General features: G+C 43.8%; 1 protein-coding gene across 1 annotated transcript; it reads left to right on the forward strand.

Annotated features, from left to right (window-relative positions):
* The first annotated feature begins 19598 nt into the window (after positions 1-19598).
* Positions 19599-20239, forward strand: LOC116882632 (ferritin heavy chain-like). The gene has a single exon (XM_032883161.1). It carries the CDS (start codon positions 19633-19635, stop codon positions 20182-20184), a length of 552 nt encoding a protein of 183 aa, XP_032739052.1. The 5' UTR covers positions 19599-19632; the 3' UTR covers positions 20185-20239.
* Positions 20240-21338: the final 1099 nt, after the last annotated feature.

A 21338-nucleotide genomic window follows, 5' to 3' on the forward strand; every position in this document is an offset into this window, starting at 1 on the left:
CACAAATCAATCAGTGTCCTATACCACATCAATAAAAGAAAAGAACCATATGATCCTCTCAACTGATGCAGAAAAAACACTTGACAAAATACAGTACTTTTTTAAAAAAGATTTATTTATTTGACAGACAGAGATCACAAGTAGGCAGAGAGGCAGGCAGAGAGAGAGGGGGGGGGGGAAGCAGGCTCCCTGCTGAGCAGAAAGCCCAATGCAGGGCTCGATCCCAGGACCCCGGGATCATGACCTGAGCCGAAGGCAGAGGCTTTAACCCACTGAGCCACCCAGGTGCCCCGACAGCATTCTTTCTTGATTAAAATTCTTCATCATGTAGGGATAGACGGAATATAGCTCAATATTGTAAAAGTCATCCATGTAAAGCCCACATTGAATATCATTCTCAATGGGGAAAAAATGAGAGCTTTTCCCTTAAGGTCAGGAGCATGACAGGGACGCCCACTCTCACCACGACTGTTCAACATAATGCTAGAAGTCCTAGCCTCAGCAATCAGACAACAAAAAGAAATAAAAGGCATTCAAATTGGCAAAGAAGAGGTAAAACTCTTCACAGAGTTTTACTTGACACTTTATAGTGGAAAACCCAAAAGACTCCACTCCAAAATTGCTAGAACTCATACAGGAATTCAGCAACATAGTAGGATACAAAAAAATCAATGCACAGAAATCAGTGGCATTTCTATACACTAAATATGTGACTGAAGAAAGGGAAATTAAGGAATTGCACCAAAACCCATAAGATACTTAGGAATAAACCTAACCAAATGGCAAAGAATCTATATTCAGAAAACTATAGAACACTCATGAAAGAAATTGAAAAGACTCTAAGAGATGGAAAAACATTCCATGCTCCTGGATTGGAAGAATAAATTCGTTAAAATGTCTGTGCTACCCAGAGCAATCTACACATTCAGGGCAATCCCTATCAAAATACCATCAACATTTTTCCCAGAGCTGGAACAAACAATCCTAAAATTTGTATGGAACCAGAGAAAACCCTGAATCGCCAGGGGATTGTTGAAAAAGAAAACCAAAGTTGGCAGCATCACAATTCCAAACTTCAAGCTCTATTACAAAGCTGTCATCATCAAGACAGTATGGTACTGGCACAAAAACAGACACACAGATCAACAGAACAGAAGAGAGAACCCAGAAATGGACCCTCAATTCTATGATCAACTCATCTTCGACAAAGCAGGAAACAATGTCCAATGGAAAAAGGCCAGTCTCTTCAATAAATGGTGCTGGGAATACTGGATAGCTGCATGCAGAAGAATGAAACTGGACCTTTCTCTTACACCACACACAAAGATAAAACCAAAATGGATGAAAGACCTAATAGGAGACAGGAATCCATCAGTATCCTAGAGGAGAACACAGGCAGCAACCTCTTTGACCTAGGCCACAGCAACTTCTTGTTAGACACCTCTCCAACGTCAAGGGACAAAAGCAAAAATGAAGTATCAGAACTTCATCAAGAGAAAAAGCTCTGCAGTGAACGAAATAAAAGGCAACATACAGCATGGGAGAAGATATTTGCAAATGACATATCAGATAAAGGGCTAGTAGCCACGATCTATAAAGAACTTATCAAACTCAACACCCAAAGAACAAAAACTCCAGTCAAAAAATGGGCAGACAACATGAACAGACACTTCTCCAAAGACATCCCAAATGGCCTACAGACACACCAAAAAATGCTCCATATCACTTGGCATCAGGGAAATACAAATCAAAACCACAATGAGATACCACCTCACACCAGTTAGAATGGCTAAAATTAACAACACAGGGAACAACAAATGTTGGCAAAGCTTGTGGAGAAAGGGGAACCCTCTTACACTGTTGGTGGGAATGCAAGCTGGTGCAGCCACTCCGGAAAACAGTGTGGAGGTTCCTCAAGGAGTTAAAAATAGAGCTACCTTCTGACCCAGCAATTGCACTACTGGGTATTTACCCTAAAGATACAGATGTAGTGAAAAGAAGGGGCACCTGCACCCCAGTGTTCATAGCAGCAATAGCCACAATAGCCACACTGTGGAAGGAGGTAAGATGTCCTTTGACAGCTGAATGGATGAAGATGTGGTTTATACCTACAATGGCATATTACTCAGCCATCAGAAAGGATCCATACGTACCGTTTACATCAATGTGGATAGAACTGGAGGTACTAAGTAAAATATGTCAAGTGAAGTAAGTGAATCAGAAAAAGACAATTATCAGATGGTTTTACTCATATGTAGAATATAAGAAATAGCGCAGAGGACCATAGGGGAAGGGAGGGAACACTGAATGGTAAGAAATCAGAGAGGGATGGATGCCTGGGTGGCTCAGTGGGTTAAGCCCCTGCCTTCAGCTCAGGTCACGATCCCAGGATCCTGGGATTGATTCCCGCATCGGGCTCCTTCCTTGGCAGGGAGCCTGCTTCTCTCTCTGCCTCTACCTGCCTCTCTGCCTGCTTGTATGCCCACTCTCTCTCTTTCTCTCTCTGTCTCTGACAAATGAATAAATAAATAAAATCTTAAAAAAAAAAGAAATCAGAGAGGGAGACAAACCATGAGAGTCTCTTAACTCTGGGGGAAAAAAAAACTGAGGGTTGGTGGAGGGGAGGTGGGTGGGGGGATGGGGTAACTGGCTAATGGGCATTAAGGAGGGCACATGATGGGATGAACACTGGGTGTTAACCGCAACTGGTGAATTATTGAACACTGCATCTGAAACTAATGATGTACTCTATGTTGGCTAACTGAATTTTAAATAAATAAATTCACCACTAGTAAACCTGCATAACTCTAGGCACCCCACCCTAAGCTCTAGTAAAAGCAGAACCCCAGATCTTTGTATGTGTGTGCTCTTACACTCTCACGCTGTCTACCACAACCCCACTGTATGGGCCCACGCATATAATGTGTTCTCCAGGATTTGAGAGTAATAAGTTGTATTGTTTTTTTTTGAAGTTCCCTGATGTTTGTTGCCTAGGTAGGCCTGATAATCATAAGAAGAACCACAAGGGCTGGTCTAGCTTACGACATTGGCTCTGAAAGGGGAAACGCCTGTGAGGGTTCACCTCGGGCCCAGCAGGGTGCCCCTAGGCATTTCAGAACAGCATTACTGGGCTGAGGCTGGCCCCAAACAGTTGGCTAGTTGGTAGGACTGCATGACTGTTGTTGCAGTTAACTGAAGGGAATGCATGTTACTTACAACTGGCTGACTGACTCACCCGGGGCAGGGGGGGGGGGCTGGCTAGCGCCCTCTGCAAAAGGAGCATCGCCGGTTGGAGGTCTGTCCCGCCGCCGTGTGCTTTTGCATATTGCCTGCACCATGTGCTGCCTGCGCATCCATCCTCAAACGTCACTGCTGCTGGAATAGGTCAACAATCTCCCCAGAGCAGCATGACCAAGGCCACGTGGTCTAATAAGCCAATCAGACCATGAATTATGAAGGCCTTAATGCACTATTCATGTGCCTGAGGGTCCTTCACGCCTTGAGGCCAAGCGGAGCTAAGGAGGTTGAACTGAATCTCAAGGCTATTGTCACTGTCCCAGGAAAGGCCCTTAGCTAAAGGCACAATGTAAGGATGTTCCCATAGGCAAGGAGGGTGGGAGACCCCCACCAGAGACCACTGGGTCGGTGGGTTGTGCCTGGACTGTAAGTCTCAACCCAGAACTTACAACCTTGCAACAGGAAACCAGTGGCACGATGAAAGGGGGAATGCAAATACAAGAGAGGCCTCACGTCTGTGTCATCAACTCACTCTTGATCTCACTTTCTATCCCCTGATCTGATAGGATATCATGGGTCCAATTCCTGGTGGAATATTACTAAAAAAACAAATCAGTGGACAAATGTAGGTATCCTGAACTGCTGGCGGCAGTGCCTGCAAAGGACCTTGAGGAGATGCCCGAGCTCCTTGATAAATTCCTAGGAATTCCTGGAAAACTCCTAGGTGTTGCTCAGAGCCGACTACACTCCAGAGGCCCTGGGGGGCTTTTCTCACAGACCCTGTAAATACTGCACTAGTGTAGGCAGACTCCAGTCCTGCAGATGTCCATTAGGATAACCTGGGAAAAGAATGTGGCCACCTACGAGGAGGGCTCACAGGGTATCATCCACAATTGTTTTCTGGTAACAACATGTAAGATTAAGGTAGCAGGAGAAACTGTAAAGTAGAAACTGCCATCAAAAAGTGTATCTGAGGGGCGCCTGGGTGGCTCAGTGGGTTAAAGCCTCTGCCTTCGGCTCAGGTCATGATCCCAGGGTCCTGGGATCGAGCCCCGCATCGGGCTCTCTGCTCAGCGGGGAGCCTGCTTTCTCCTCTCTCTCTCTGCCTGCCTCTCTGCCTACTAGTGATCTCTGTCTGTCGAATAAATAAATAAAAATTTAAAAAAAAAAAGTGTATCTGAGGGGCGCCTGGGTGGCTCAGTGGTTGAGCCTCTGCCTTTGGCTCAGGTCATGATCTCAGGGTCCTGAGATCGAGCCCCGCATCGGGCTCTCTGCTCAGCGGGGAGCCTGCTTCCCCCTCTCTCTCTGCCTGCTGCTCTGCCTACTTGTGATCTCTCTCTGTCAAATAAATAAGTAAAATCTTTTAAAAAAGTGTATCTGAAAAAGTCAAACCTTTCTTAAACGTTTTGTGCAGCAGGAAGGAGAAAAGGGAACTTACAGGCCATTTTGTGTTTTCAGAACAGGCCCTGAATTGTTACCCAAGGCTGCCAACATGCATTATCCTGGCCAGGATCCCTAAAGATCTAAAATCCATAATCTTATAAGAGGTCCTCTGGGCTCTATGCTTATGTCCTCTGAGAGGACAGAGATCCTGAGCCCCCTCAGCTTTCCCCTGACAGGGAAGAACCATGTTTGACAATGCGTCCTGGCCACCAAGGGAAGAGCTGATAGGGTTATGGAGGTCTCTTGTGAGGAGAAAGAGGGAAATGGAAGGCAAAAGCCTCTAGAGCCACCAGTATTTGTACAAGGGCCCTCCCTTTCCTCATTTGGATTATTTACTGCCTGGCGCCACGCCCATCCTTCTATCACAGCAATCACTGCTAAGGCTCTCAGGTAATGGAAAACATTAGATGATCCTCATCTCCTATTGTACAAAACCGGCACAGTCCAATGGGTTTATCATTTCCACGATCATCATGACCCCTTCCTTCATTTCCCACCGTGAAGAGGCCCCATTTTGACCCGGAGTCCAGAGAATGCTTTTTAAAGGGTACTCCTCCTAATTACAGGATGGCACTACTATATTTTATTGCAACTGCTGAAACCATCCCAAAGGCCCTGAGGGCACTGACATGGTTGATAGACCTAAAGGGGATTCTCACCCAGATACTTTAGACTCCTACCCTCTGCTGCCACTGCCCCAGAAAGGTCTCACCCAAACAAATTTCCCTCAATAGAAAGAGTTCCCCACTCCTTCCTTAATGAACTCTGATCTAATTTTGTCCTTTATGGGAATACACAGGTATATTCCCACTGGGAGTTATAAAATCTCCTGGATCCTGACACCTAATCTCCAGACAGCAGGTTTCTAAACCGCAGGCCCCAAAACTAGCATTTTCCCAACCACAACCTTCTTCAGCCATCCATCTTCTTGACACGTAACTTCCCTTTAACCCCTCTGGCCCCAACCCAGTTTGTACTTTTCCCCCTTCCCTAATCTCAAGGACTGGCAGCCCTTAAGCCCTACACTTGAAAATTCGTGACTCCCCAGGGCTTGTCCCATCTCCCGAGGTCAAGTGTCCCATACCACTCCAAGGGGCCATTGGGACAATAAAAACGCACAGTTCTTTGTGGCCCTATTAGACACCAAGTCACTGTCATTACACGTGACCCAAGTCGCTGCCAGTCAATTTCTTTAAATTTCCAAAAGGGGAGCCCTTCTACTTACAGGTCTTCACCAGTAAAATAGTCAAAAGCCCACAGATCCATTCAGATGTAACTATTGGGACCCCATTCACCTCAAAAACCTTCCTCTGGTTGTGCCCCCCTGGCTCTTTTTTTTCCCTATTATAGGCATGGATGTACTGACACAATGTCATGCCACAAGGAACAAGACCAGGTTTTTGGCCCTCCTGGTGGGACTTGCCAAATGGACACTAGTGACTTTCCCTCCCCCAGTCAAGATGGTAAACACTCCCGAATACCAATTTAAATGAGGCACTGAGAGCCTATGCTCAGTCATTAAAGATATTCTTGAGGCAAGAGTCATTAAGCCCACAATCCCCGCCTTTCAATAACCCCATCTGGACAGTACTAATGAACGGCACCACACCACTGACTAGAAAGAAGACCCTCACTGCTCAGCTCTAATTAAGGCTCTAATTCCTAATACTATAGAACTGATTGAGGACAAACAACGGGCCCAAGGAGCATCCTTCACGGTCACTGACCTAGCTAATACGCTCTATTCTGTTCTTACCATGGAGGAATCCCAAACTCGATTTACTTTCACTTTGGAAGGGACTCAGTATACATTTTTGAGATTCCTAATGGCATATTTAAACAGTCTTGAAACTGCACATAATCTCTGCCACTAGGATTTAAATACCTTATAATTGGAAAGGTGCCAATTTGGGCATTATATTGTTGACATGATTGTGAGGGGTCCCTCCGAGGAAGAAGTGTGGGCAGTTTAGCACACCCTCACACACTACTTAAACAAATGCAACTGGGCAATTGCCCCCCCCACCCCGCCAAGGTCTAATGCCCAGCCTCATCTGTCAAGTTTCTGGGCATCATGTAGCCCTCTAAAGGCCAAGAAATTCCTAAACGTCCATTAGTCACCATTAAGCCACCTACTACACTCAGCCACAACACATACTAGGTCTCCTTGTGCTCTGGATGCAACACATCCCTCACCTCTCACTAATTCTTCACTCTGTATATGCAGTCACACCTGGCACCTACCACTGGGGTGGGGCCCGACACTATGCTTTGGAAGTTGCCCAGCAGGCAGCCCAACAAGACTTACCTTAGTCCCCTCTGCTTCCAAATAGGAGGTTAAGACCTTGGTCTCCTGGGGTCTCTGAACCAAACATGGGTCTGCCTGGCTTCCTATGGGGTTTTGGACTAAGTGCTTACCCTTAGTGACAGCACAATATACTCCCATTGAGTGCCAGCTTTGGGCATCCTACTGGTCTCTTTTAGAAGCTGAGGCCCTAACTAGCTCCCACCCAATACTACTCTGCACACAAGTTCCTATGATGCCCTGAGTTAGAGATGTATCCCAGCAGAAGGTCAGCACAGCCACTGATGCCTCCTTGGTAAATGGTAAATGGTAGCTTCAGGAAAGGGCTAAACCAAACATCAAAGGCCTTTCCAAATTATAGGATGTTGTGGCTTCCCTCATGCCGAGCCATGAGATCCTTGAGGAAGGAATAGTGGCACCCCTGCTTCCTCCTCCTCTATCTGGGAAGCTCCCTGGGACTCAATGTCTGAGATGGACAAGGACTTGGTATTCTTCATGGATGGCGGCATCACCACCCTACACAACGCAGCTCACCAGAGAGCCACAGCATCCCACCTGGCCTCAGGTACCTCTCCACTCAAGGAGGGCCCTCCCAGCTCAGGCCGACTGGCAGAACTTGTAGCTGTTCACCTAGTCCTTGGGGACACCAGAAAATGGGGCCTTTTGCAGAGCCACATTATATGGGCTGTTCCTATCGGTCTTATGGTTTGGTCTGGCCAATGGCTAAGGGACAATTTTCTCACACAAGCCCAACTGGGGTGCCCAGATGTAAAAGGAATTAGCAGAGTCTCCAATTCCTATCATTGTTATTCACACTTCTGCACAACTAACCACTCTACCACTCTACACCAAAAGCCATTTTCAACAATATCACAGACTCCTTTCAGTCGGTTAAGTGGCCGGCTCTTGGTTTTGGCTCATGTCATGAGCTCAGGGTCCTGGGATCAAGCCCTATGTCAGGCACCATGCTCAGTGCAAAGTATGCTTCAGGATTCTCTTGCTCTGCCCCTCCCCCAGCTTGCTTGTGCTTGCTCTAAAATAATCTCTTTTTTTTTAGATTTTATTTATTTTTCAGAGAGAGAGAGAGAGAATAGACACAAGCAAGGGGAACAGCAGGCAGAAGGAGAAGCGGTTTCTCTGCTGAGCAAGGAGCCTGATGCAAGACTCGATTCTAAGACCCTGGGATCATGACCTGAGCCAAAGGCAGACACTTAACTGACTGAGCCACCCAGGTGTCCCTAAAATAATCTTCTAAAAAAATTAAACACACACACATACACACACACCCCAGTATCACAGACTCCCTCACTAAATCCTCCACAGTTTGCCCAGTACAGATAGCTCAGGGTACTGACCCTTGCCAACAGCTCACAAAAGGGGCCCACATAACCTTGGGTCTTGGGGAATTCATGCTTTAGTAACTTGGGCTCAAGTGAGGAGACTCGTCCTCTCCTCAGCAGCAGCCGAGGCTATGATGGATACGTTCTCTGCTTCCAGACCAAGCAATGGAGGCTATCTACATGGGGACATGTCCCCTGGAGAGACAAACTATACTGCCTCTGGCAGATTGATTTCATCTACCTTCTGCCCCCTTCTGCTGAAGCTTCCAGATAGGTCATCGCAATCATCAGTACTTACACGGGACTCCTCCTGGTGACCCCCACCTGGAATTCCTTCCTTCTTGCTAAAATGTATTCTTGTTCCCTCTAACTGCCAGACACACTGACTCTGACCAGGTGCCCACTTTGCCTCCTAGGAGGCTCAGCGATGGGCTCTCCAAATAAGAGTCTTTGCAACTTCCATCTAGGTTACCACCTGTCAGGTGGCTAGGCTCACAGAGCATGCTAACAGCCTTCTTAAAGAGACACTACTTGAAATACTTTCAAGCAAGTAGTCCCCTACATGGATCGAACTCTTGCCCCAGCCCCTCATCTTGCTTAATTCTGACGCCCAGAGCCTCCATGTCTCACATACCAATTATTATACACCTTGCAAAATCGCACATCTGGTCATCTCTGGCAACCTCCAAGCTTTTGCACTCCAAGACAATGTGCGCTTTATTTCACCCTCTGACTCCACTGCCCCTTCCACTCTGAGTTTTCAGTCATCTCGCCATCTGCTTCATGCTGGCAATCTGTCTGAGGGCGTATAGTTCAATAAGAATCCTTCATCACTGAGTGTCCCCCAGGACGAAAGCCCACCAGGTAAGTGCAAGTTCATTTGTTTGGAAACCCTGATAAGAGTGAGGACTTTCCAAAAGGAGCCGCCTCCATGCTGGCCACCTTCACTGAATACAGTGGTTATAAGGGCTGGCTAATGAAACGTAATCCCCTTACTAATCTATAGGTAGTATAAACACCCTGCAAGTAACCAGTGACAGAGTTTAGGTGTCTGAAAGAGGGAAAGACATTCTCCAGTTGGTAGACATGAGTCATAGTTAGAGAGGAGTATGGAGGGAAAGCTGCAGGTCATGGCCTTATCCCACACTAGACCAGGTAATCCAGTACTTTCTCACCAAGAACCACCACGCTCACCCATTAACCAATACGCAAATAGCTCACGCAGAAGGAACCCGACCCAACCTCATGCTCTATATGGCTATGGCTGTTCTCACTGCTTTGTATGGCTGGGTGATAGGGTTGCTTGGTAGATCCCTCAGGCCTAACCACCGCAGACAGATATAATGCTGGGACAGTACCAGTCCAGCCCACAACTGTACCACAAGAAAAGTGGGCTTCCAGTGTACAGTGAACGTAGCAGAGCATGCAATGTTTTCTGGGAATAATGGGCTAACCGTACCGCCCTGATGGAAGAGGAGGATGACCCACTGGAACAGTTTTTTGCAGAATTTGCCATGTGACTGCTGACTGACCCTACCCTATACCAAGAGGCCTCTCAGACCATTAGGATTTTCCTTGCTGACTGCAGGGCAGCGCTGAATCATATTTTCCCATTACAGCCAGCCAAAGTGTGCCCTCAGAACCAGACCGCTCTCCTGCCTACAAATACTGCAGGTTGTTAATATCCTCACCCTTAATTCTGATGCCTCAGCATCACATGGTAGATCATAGTGTAAGCACATGGCAGGTTTTTTTTTTTTTATTGTAACCCAAGTGCCTGACATTGAGCTTTTGATTGCTTAAATAGCCACAAACACATCCTAAATCAACACACTGCCAGCTACATGACTAGATAGAAAACCAGGCTGCCCCACCCCTAAGGTTTCCTTTGTTTTAGAGAGCTCTGGTTGGTTTAGATAACTCACCACTTGACTACTTGTTTTTCTCTTCCCCCATTTTAATTCCCACTCTTGTGTTTTAAATTCACCAATAAAGAGTGCATTTATGAAACCCTAGGTACTCAGCCTAGACCACAATAGAGTAGAGCCCCAGGCCTGCATGCTTTCTTTCTCTACCTACAACCTCACTGTGTGGCCCTAGGACTTGTGAATAAGAAACATTTTTTCTCCAAATTTCCCTGATGGCTGTTGCTGACGTGTCTCAATCATAAGAATCACAAGGGGCCAGTCCAGCCACAATATTGGCTTTGAATGGGGGAATGTCTATGAGGGCTCATCACAAATATATGGGTCCAGGTGAGTGCCCCAGGCATTTCTAGCCAATAGCATCACTACAGATAGGCTGAGAGGGACCCAAAACAGTAGGGCAGCCCCCATCACCAAGACTTCTGCTGTTCACTTTCCACAGGTAGTGGTTCTTCCACACTGCTCCTTGGGTGAAATTGGTCATTGGATAAGCAGTAAGTGGTCACTGAGGCCACTGTCAGCCTAGAACCTTCCCCAAGAAAGTCACAGTCTCTGGCCATATGTGACAGAGGAATCATCTGAGGTCCTTCCAGAATAAAAAGTACAACTGGGGTACTGGATACTTGAACCACAAGTGCTCAATCAGAAAATAACTGTCAAGAGAGTATTGATAATAACCCCTATCACTCTGTGCTAGTTTCTAAACAAAATGGGTATGAGTCTGTTGCTAGCCACTAAATGCAGAACACAGACCCTAAAAATTATCTGACATACGACTTCACCCCTCACCTCCAGATTCAAAAACTGGGTGTGAAGAATTACGGCTCATTTGAGGAGTGTTGGCTTGGTTAAGCCAAATAGGTACACATAACCAGTAAAGAATTACTTGGGACTTGTGTGCACCGAACTGTTGAGAGGTGGAATGGGCAGATATTCCTAAGACCTCACAAAACACAGTCTAGGAGCACCTGGGTGGCTCAGTGGGTTAAAGCCTCTGCCTTCGGCTCAGGTCATGATCCCAGGATACTGGGATCGAGCCCTGCATCAGGCTCTCTGCTCAGTGGGGAGCCTGCCTCTCCCTCTCTCTCTGCCTGCCTCTCTGCCTACTTGTGATCTCTCTCTCTCTGTGTCAAATAAATAAATAAAATCTTTTAAAAAATAAACACAGTCTAGTTCAAAATAAGCATACACAAATATCATGGCTGTCTGGAGTACTGACTGAGGACAATAGCTTGGGAGACAGATGCTAAATAACCCCCTAGAAAACATTTTAATCCCATGAGGAAAAGCAATCTGAGTATCTTTTCTACTCTTAGGATGAAATATTCATTATACTCAATGAAAAAGGATGAGAGACCACAACCTTATAAGGAAATGTCACCTACAAATCAGACCAGTGGAATGTAAATCAAGAACAATCCAGACAGAAGGCTGGGAAGATGGCAGAGTAGGAGAATCCTAAGCTTGCCTCATCTCACAGATAAAATAAGAGAACACTCACATCAGCATAAACAACCCAGAAAACGACCTGAAGACTGGCAGAACAAACTCCATAATTAAAGGTAGAGAAGCCACATCAAAGAAGGAAGGAAGGGCTAGGATATACTTGGGGGTGAAATATGGACCATGGGCATCCATGGTGGGGAAGGAGCTGGTGGCACTGAGATGAGAAAAACAAACAAAAAACAAAAACAAAAACACCAAGCAGATTGCCATACCAGGAAGCCTTCACAGGGAAGACAAATCCCCATAATGTTTGGCTTTTTGAAAGCAATAGGGGCTGAATTCTGTGAGTTCCTGCAATCAGCAGGACATAAAGCCTGGAATTTAAAAAATGTGTGGTCTCAGCTCTGGTACAGCTGGGAGGGCCTTAGAAAGTGAAGTTCCCACCCTTAAAGAGACAGCAGGCAAAACAGCCCATGGAAATATAATTTAGAACCAGCAGTTTGAAAAACGCCAGGGGCAGATGGCAGGGAGAGTGATTTACTTATCTTGGAACATGTCGTACAAAGGCAGGGATCATGAGAAGACCTTGCCAGGAACACAGGAGAGATGGCAAGTGTCATTTCCCTCCCCTGTCCCCTCCTTAGAATAAACACGTAGCCACCTGTGAGAACCAGAGCTGTACCAACTTGCTTACACCAAGCCCTGCCCCCAACACTTCAGTGCATCCACCTTTCCCAGTCACATTTGCCTCAGTCACAGCACATCAGGTCTCCTTCCCCAGAAGATGGCTGTAACCCCCATCAACACCTTATCTTCCAACCACACATCTTGCTGGACCTCAGTTCCAGTGGTGGTGGTGGCAGTGGCAGGTCTCATTTCACAAGGAGATCAACGCACACCTTATTAAAACATTCCCCACCCAGTCAGGGACCAAACACTGCCTACAACAGGCAAAGAGAGCCTTGGCAGACAACTGGCCTGAGGGAAAAAGAGGCCAGGGCACAACAACAGAGCCGACACAGCACACATTTGGAGACACTTCCTGAAGTTCCAGGTCCTGGGAAACAGGTGGCACTGCACTGCAGGGCACCACAGGACACCTGCTTCATAAAGCCATTGTGACAAGAGCAGGAGAAGTAGCCAACTTGCCTAACACACAGAAACAGGCACAACGAATTAGACAAAGTGAGGAGACAGAGAAGTGTATGTCCAAAATGAAAGAAAAAGACCAAGAGCCAGCGAGAGCAGCAGAGACTTAAATGAAATGGATATAGGAAATATGCCTGATAGAGAACATAACATAATGATCATAAGGATGTACACTGGACTTGAGAAAAGAGTGGAGGACAGCAGTGAGACCCTTAACAAAGAGATTAAAAAAAGAACCAATCAGAGATTAAGAACACAATAAATGAAATTAAAAATAAACCTAATAGAATAGTAGGTCAGAGGAAGAAGAGGAATGAATTAGTGACCTGAAAGAGAGAGTAATGGAAAGTACTCAAGCAGAAGAAATTAAAGGAAAAACTTATGCAAATTGTGAATAGTCTTAGGGAACCCAGTGACTCCATTGAGCATAATAACATTAGCATTACAGGAAGAAAAAGAAGAGAGAAAAGAGGGCAGAAAATTTACCTAAAGGAAAAATAGCTCAAACTTCTCTAATCTGGGAAGGAAACAGAAATCCAGATTCAGGCAGCACAGAGATTCCCCCAACAAAATCAACCAAAGGAGGTCGATGGCAAAACCTGTAGTGATTAAAATGGCAAAAAGTAGTAATACAGAAATATATTTTAAAGTAGCAAGAAAAAAGAAGACAGTTATGTACAAGGGAAACCCCATATGGTTCAGTGGATTTTTCATCAAAAACTTTATAGGCAAGAAGGGAATGGCAGGATACCTTCAAAATGCTGAATGGGGAAAAATCCGCAGCCAAGAATACACTATCCATCAAGGGTATCATTCAGAATAGAAGAAGAGAGAAAGAATTTCCTAGACAAACAGAAACTAAAGGAATTCATGACCACTAAACCACCCCTACGAGAAATATTAACGGTGATTTTTTGAGAGGAAAGGAAACCCCATAAATGAGAGTAGGAAAAATATGTGTCTCTGTAAGAATCAGGCAAGGGATGCCCAAAATAAAAGGATGTAAAGTATGGCACTCTATACCTAAAACATGGGAGGAATAAAACTAAAGAATGGGTTCAAACTTAAATGACTATCAACTTACTGTAGACATTATAGGCAGAAGATGTTATATACAACTCTAATGGTTAACCACAAATCAAAAACCAGTAATAGATAAGAATAAAGAGAAAGGAATTCAAGTATATCACTAAAGAAAACCTGCAAACCATGAAAGAGAGCAAGAGAAAGATCAGAGAAAATCTACAGAAACAATGACAAAACAAGTAACAAAAGGGCAATAAATACATATCAATAATTACTTTGAATGTAAATGGGCTAAACGCTCAATCAAAAGACATAGCATGATAGAATGGATAAAAAAACAGGACCCATCTCAATGCTGCCTACAAGAGACTCATTTCAGACCTAAAGACACTTGCAGATGAAAAGTGAGGGGATGGCAAAACATTTATCATGCAAATGGAAGTCAAAAGAAAGCTGGGGTAGCAATACATCTATCACACAAAATAGACTTTAAAACAAAAACCATAACAAGGGATAAAGGACACTATATAAATAATAAAGGGGACAATCCAACAAGAAGATATAACATAATTGTAAATATTTATACACCCAACATGGGAGCACCCAAATACACAAAACACTTAGTACCAAACATAAAGGAATTAACCAATAATGATATAATAATAGTAGGGGACTTTAACACTCCACTTATATCAATGGACAAATCACCCAAACAGAAAATCAACAAGAAAAGAGTGGTTTGGAATAATACCCTGGACCAGATAGAGTTAACAGATATATTTAGAACATTCCATCCTAAAACAGCAGAATACACATTCTCTTCAAGTGCACATGGAACATTCTCTAGAACAGAGCACACAGTAGGCCATAAAATAAGTCTCAACAAATTCAAAGAGAACAAAGTTTTACCATGCATTCTTTCTGACCATGATGCTATAAAACTAGAAATCAACCACAAAAACTCTGGAAAGAGTACAGACACATGGAAATTAAATAATATGCTGCTAGATGATGAAGGGGTCAAGCAAGAAATCAAAGAAATCAAAAAGTACATAGAAACAAATGAAAATAAAAATACAATGATCCAAAATCTTTGGGACACAGCAACAGTGGCTCTAAGAAGGAAGTTTATAGCAAGACAGGCCTAACTCAAGAAATAAGAAAAATCTCAAATGAACAACTTAAACTTACACCTAATGGAGCTAGAAAAAGAAAACCAAACAAAACCCAAACCAGTAGAAGGAAAGAAATAAAGGTTACAACAGAAAAAAAAATGATATAGAAACCAAAAAAATAATAAACTAGATTGCTTAAATCAGGAGCTTGTTCACTGATAAAGTTCTAGCTAGACTCCTCAAAAAAAAAGAGAGAGAGAGAGAGAGAGAGGACTTAAACAAAATCACAAATGAGAAATAAAAACAAACATCCCCAATATACAATCAAGAGAATATATATGAGAGAGAGAGAGAGAGAGAGGACTTAAACAAAATCACAAATGAGAAATAAAAACAAACATCCCCAATATACAATCAAGAGAATATTATAAAAAATGGTATGCCAACAAATTGGACAACCTAGAAGAAATATGTAAATCTCTAGAAACACATAACCTAGCAAGGAAATTGAATAAGTAATCAAAAAACTCAAAAAACAAAAGTCCAGGACTAGACAGCTTCTCGGGTTAATTCTACTAAACATTTAAAGAAGAATTAATATGTATTCTTCTCAAACTATCCCTAAAAATAGAAGAGAAAGGCAAATTTCCCAATTCATTCTGTGAAGTCAGCATTACCCTGATATCAAAACCAGATAAAGATACCACACAAAAAAGGGTAAAAACAGGCCACTATCACTGATGAACATAGATGCAAAAATCCTCAGCAAAATATTAGCAAACTGAATCCAGCAATATATTAAAAAAAATTCATTCACCACAATCAAGTGGGATTCATTCTTCGGATACAAGCATGGTTCAATAATTACAAATCAATCAACATGATACATTCCATCAATAAAAGGAAAAAAAGATCATTTCAATAGATGCAGAAAAAGCATTTGACAAAGAACAACATCCATTCATGATAAAAACCTTCAACAAAGTAGATTTAAAGGGAACATATCTCAACATAATAAAATTCTTGTGTGAGAAACCCACAGCAAACATCACACTCAATGGGGGAACACTGAGCACCTCCCCCAAGGTCAGGCACAAGACAAGGATGTCCACTCTCACCACTTTTATTCAACATAGTACTAGAAGTCATAGCCACATAGCCACAACAATCAGACAACAAAAAGACTTAAAAGGCATCCAAACTAGTAAGGAAGAAGCAAAACTATCACTATTTCCAGATGACATGATACTGTATATAAAAAAACCCTAAAAACTCCACCAAAAAACTATTAGAACTGATACACGAATTCTGTAAAGTCACAGGATACAAAATCAACATACAGAAATCTGTTGCATACTAATAATGAAGCAGCAGAAAGAGAAATTAAGAAAACAATCCCATTTGCAATGCACCAAAAATAAAATACATAGAAATCAACTTAACCAAGGAGGTCAAAGATCTGTACTCTGAAAACTATAAAACATTGACAAAAGAAATTGAAGAAGACATAAAGAAATGGAAAGACATTCCATGCTCATGGTTTGGAAGAACAAATATTGTTAAAATGTCTTTCAACAGATTTAATGCCATCCCTATCAAAATACTAAGCATTTTTCACAGAGCTAGAACAAAAAAATTCTACAATTTGTATGGACCACAAAAGACCCTGAATAGCCAAAACAATTTTAAAAATGAACAATGAAACTGGAGGTATCACAATTCCAGACTGAAAGTTATATTACAAAGCTGTAGTATCAAAACAGAATGGTCCTGGCACAAAAACAGACACATAGATCAATGGAACAGGATAGAAAACCCAGAAATAAACCCACAATTATATAATCAATTAATCTTCAACAAAAGGCACAAGAGTATGTAATGGGAAAAATACTATCTCTTCAACAAATGGTGTTGAGAAAACTGGATAGCAACATGCAAAAGAATGAAACTGGACCGCTTTCTTACATTACACACGAAAATTCAAAATGGGTGAAAGACAAAAACGTGAAATCTGAAACCTTAAAAATCCTTGAAGACAAGACAGGCAATAATCTCTTGGACATAAGCTGTAGCAACACTTTTCTAGATAGTCTCCTGAGACAAGGGAAACAAAAGCAAAAAAAAAAACTATTCAACTTGACCAAAATAAAAAGCTCCTGCACAGTGAAAGGAACAAACAACAAAACTAAAAGGCAACACTGCTCAGTGGGAGAAGGTATTTGCAAATGACATATCCAATGAACGGTGAGTATCCAAAATCTATAAAGAACTGATATCACTCAGCACCCAAAAAAGAAGCCAATTTATTATTATTTTTTTAAAGATTTTATTTATTTGACAGAGAGAGATCACAAGTAGACAGAGAGGCAGGCAGAGAGAGAGAGAGAGGGAAGCAGGCTCCCTGCCGAGCAGAGAGCCCGATGCGGGACTCGATCCCAGGACCCTGAGATCATGACCTGAGCTGAAGGCAATGGCTTAACACACTGAGCCACCCAGCACCCCAATTTATTATTTTTTTTAAAGATTTTATTTCTTTATTTGACAGAGAGAGAGATCACAAGTAGGCAGATAGGCAGGCAGAGAGAGAGGGGGAAGCAGGCTCCCCGCCGAGCAGACAGCCCGATATGGGGCTTGATCCCAGGACCCCGAGATCGTGATCTGAGCCGAAGGCATCGGCTTAACCCACTGAGCCACCCAGGTGCCCCAAGAAGCCAATTTAAAAATGGGCAGAAGAATAGACATTTCTCCCAAGAAGACATCAGATGGCCAAGACGCACGTGGAAAGAGGCTCAACATCACTTACTATCAGCAAAATACAAATGAAAACAACAATGCGATATCATTTCACACGTGTCAGACCGGCTAAAATCAACAACACAAGAAACAAGTATTGTGAGGTGAGGATGCGGAGATAAAGGAACCCTTTTCAGCTGTTGCTGGAAATGCAAACTGGTGCAGCCACTGTGGAAAAGAGTGGAGTTTCTGCAAAAAGTTAGAAATAGAACTACCCTACAGTCCAGCAATTACACAACTGGGTATTTACCCAAAGGATACAAAAATACTGATTTGAAGGGATACATGCAACCCAATGTTACAGCAGCATTATCAACAACAGCCAAATTATGGGAAGAGTCCAAAAGTCCATCGAGTAGTAAATGGATAAAGATGTGGTATATATGTACAATGGAATATTACTTCACCATAAAAATAATGAGATCTTGCCATTTGCAACAACATGGATGGAGCTAGAGAGTATAATGCTAAATGAAGCCAGAGAAAGACAAACACCGTAACAACTTCATTCATATGTGGAGTTTAAGAAACAAAACAGATGAACATAGGCAGAAAAACAAAAGAGGGCAAACCATAAAAGAGACTCTTAAATATAGAGAACAAACTGAGGGTTACTGGTGGTGAGATGGGCAGGTGGATGGATTAAATGGGTGATGGGCATTAAGGAGAGCACTTGTGATGAGCACCTGATGTTATATGTAAGTGATGAATCGCTAATTCTACACCTGAAACTAATATTAAACCACCTGTTAACTGGAATTTAAATAAAAACTTGAGGGGCACCTGGGTGGCTCAATCATTAGGCGTCTGCTTTTGGCTCAGGTCATGACCCCCGGGGTCCTGGGATGGAGCTCCACATTGGGCTCCCTGCTCAGTGGGAAACCTACTTCTCCTTCTCCCACTACCCCCGCTTGGGTTCTCTCTCTGTGTCTCGCTCTGCCAAATGAATGAATAAAATCTTTAAAAAATTTTTTTTAAAAAAGAACTTAAAAAAAAAAGAAAAATGGCAAGATTTTGGCATTTGCAATGGTCCCTATCCTACTTGCAAGCCCCAAACCATGTATCCCAAAGATAAAATGCACCTTTATTGACACACACTGCCCCCCATTCAGATAAGAAGCCTGTTAGTCAAACAGATATCACACCTGTACCTTAGAACTATGTTAATTACCTAAGCTAATCAAACAAGCCTTTTATTACTAAATATGTATATGCAAAGTTTTAAGTACTCCAGGAAAGTGAAAATCATGATAAACCATACAATTATATATGTGTTAATTTGTATATAAATTAGAGGAGAAGCAACTCTATCAAAAAGTCCAAATGTTTTCAAAATTTTTAAGGAGGACAAGGAGGTTTAAAATGAGAACAGGGTTCTATAAAAGGGAGTAATTTGAAAGCAGGAGCAAATCCTTGGAAAATAGAAATATTGTGGCAAAATTAAAAATTTAATAGATGTCATATGCTCAAAACAGAGTCGCCCTGCCTCACCCAGGCGCTGACGATGGAACCTGGAACACAGAGCTCACGCCGGGCCCCCTTTCCATCTTCTCCCCTCCCCCCACCCCATACTTCCTCCCCCGGGGAATGTAACTAATCCTCCCTCCTCTACCCCCCCTTAACGGACCCCATTCCCTATCTCAACGCAGAGCGGCAGCCAGACCCTACCGTCATCTGAGGGTGCCCTCCTCTTCCACTCCGACAGTTCCCGGAGGTTCCCGCCATCATCACCGGCCTCCCTCGTCGCCCTCCCTGAAAAGGCACTGAGGACCTGCTGCCGCGACTGCCTTCAGCCCTGCAGCTCTCGCTTCCGCGCCGCCTTCGCCTTGGTGCTGGTGCCCGGGCCGCCAGCCATGGCCACCCCGCAGCTCTCCCAAGTGCGCCAGAACTACCACCCCGACTGCGAGGCCGCCATCAACAGCCAGATCAACCTGGAGCTCCACGCCTCCTACGTGTACCTGTCCATGGCCTTCTACTTCGACCGCGACGACGTGGCCTTGAAGAACTTCGCCCGCTTCTTCCTGCGCCAGTCCCGCGAGGAGACCCAGCGTGCCGAGAAGCTGATGGAGCTGCAGAACCAGCGCGGGGGCCACATCCGCCTCCGCGACATCAAGAGGCCGGACCGCGACGACTGGGAGGGCGGCCTGAAGGCCATGGAGTGCGCCCTGCACCTGGAGAAGAGCGTGAACCAGAGCCTGCTCGACCTGCACCAGCTGGCCACCGACAAGAACGACGCCCAGCTCTGCGACTTCCTGGAGAGCCACTACCTGCACGAGCAAGTCGAGGCCATCAAAGAGCTGGGGGGCTATGTGACCAGCCTGCGCAAGATGGGGGCCCCCGAAGCCGGCCTGGCAGAGTACCTGTTTGACAAGCTCACCCTGGGCGACAGCGACAAAAAGAACTGAGTTGGGACTGTTTCCCCGTAGCCCCAGGCGCATGGTGACTTTCCCTGATCACCATGCCGAGCATGCGTATTGCAGTATTGCCTTTGCAAAAGGTTCAAGTTCTTTTCTCCCAGTTTTTCCACGAATAAAGTTAATTTGGTTTAAATAAATTATTTGGTTCTTAAAGAAATAAAGGTCTCTGATTCGTGTGTGCAAATGTCTCACCTTTTAAGTTTTAAAGCAGGTATCTAGGCCACACGTAGCTCAGGATCTCCATGGATGGAGGGAGAAGGTATTCCACGGGACCCTGGAAAACACAAAAGTAATCTTCCCCTTACAAACAATGTGGGTAGATGGGGGTGTGGTGGGGCTCTGGTGAGTGTGTGATCCGGTGCATGGTAAAAGTAGAAAAACACGGCTTTACTATCATGATTGAGATAGATCAGAAGTGAAGGGGATGAGACTGGGCAGGATTGAAAGAAAGTGTATCTTTGCTTTATTTGAAATATTAACGTTTAATTCTGGTAGTAAGATGGAAGACTTGGAAGCCAGAAAGGAAAAGTACCAGTTCGACAAGTTCACCATTGGCAACAGTGGTGTAATTAGCAGAGGACTGGCTTTCCCATAGACAGGGGTGAGGGGTGACTTACTGTGGTCACCAGACTGGACCTGCATGCTGGCCTTACAAAACATCCACATTACAGTTTTACTTCAACTGTATCGTCTTGCATTAAAGCAACATGGTACCCTAAAAATGTTTACCTCAATAGAAGGGCTGAAAAATATAAAATCAAAGTTTTTTATATATAAATATAAATCATTTATATATATATTTATATATATAAATCAATTTATATATCAATTTATATATATAAATATATATAAATATAAAATCAAAGTTTTTATATATCAAAATATAAAATCAAAGTTCAAATTTGTGATACTGAATATGAAGTAGAATAAATCCCCCTAAATGTTAAGCCAGTGAGTCTTGCTGCTTTGAGGAGTGTAGGGATGGGGGAGAGTTGAAGCTGGGAGGCCAGTCAGGAGATTTTGGGGTAGGAGGGATGGGGTGGCTAGGTAATGGACATTGGGGAGGGTTTGTGCTGTGGTGAGTGCTGTGAAGTGTGTAAGCCTGATGGTTCACAGACCTGTACCCCTAAAGCAAATAACAT

Source organism: Lontra canadensis, unplaced genomic scaffold (genome assembly GCF_010015895.1).
Source record: "Lontra canadensis isolate GAN:19392208 unplaced genomic scaffold, GSC_riverotter_1.0 scaffold86, whole genome shotgun sequence".
Classification (NCBI taxonomy): domain Eukaryota; kingdom Metazoa; phylum Chordata; class Mammalia; order Carnivora; family Mustelidae; genus Lontra; species Lontra canadensis.

Coding starts and splice junctions, on each gene's coding strand:
- LOC116882632 (XM_032883161.1), top strand. CDS start 19,633: ATGGCCACCCCGCAGCTCTCCCAAGTGCGCCAGAACTACCACCCCGAC.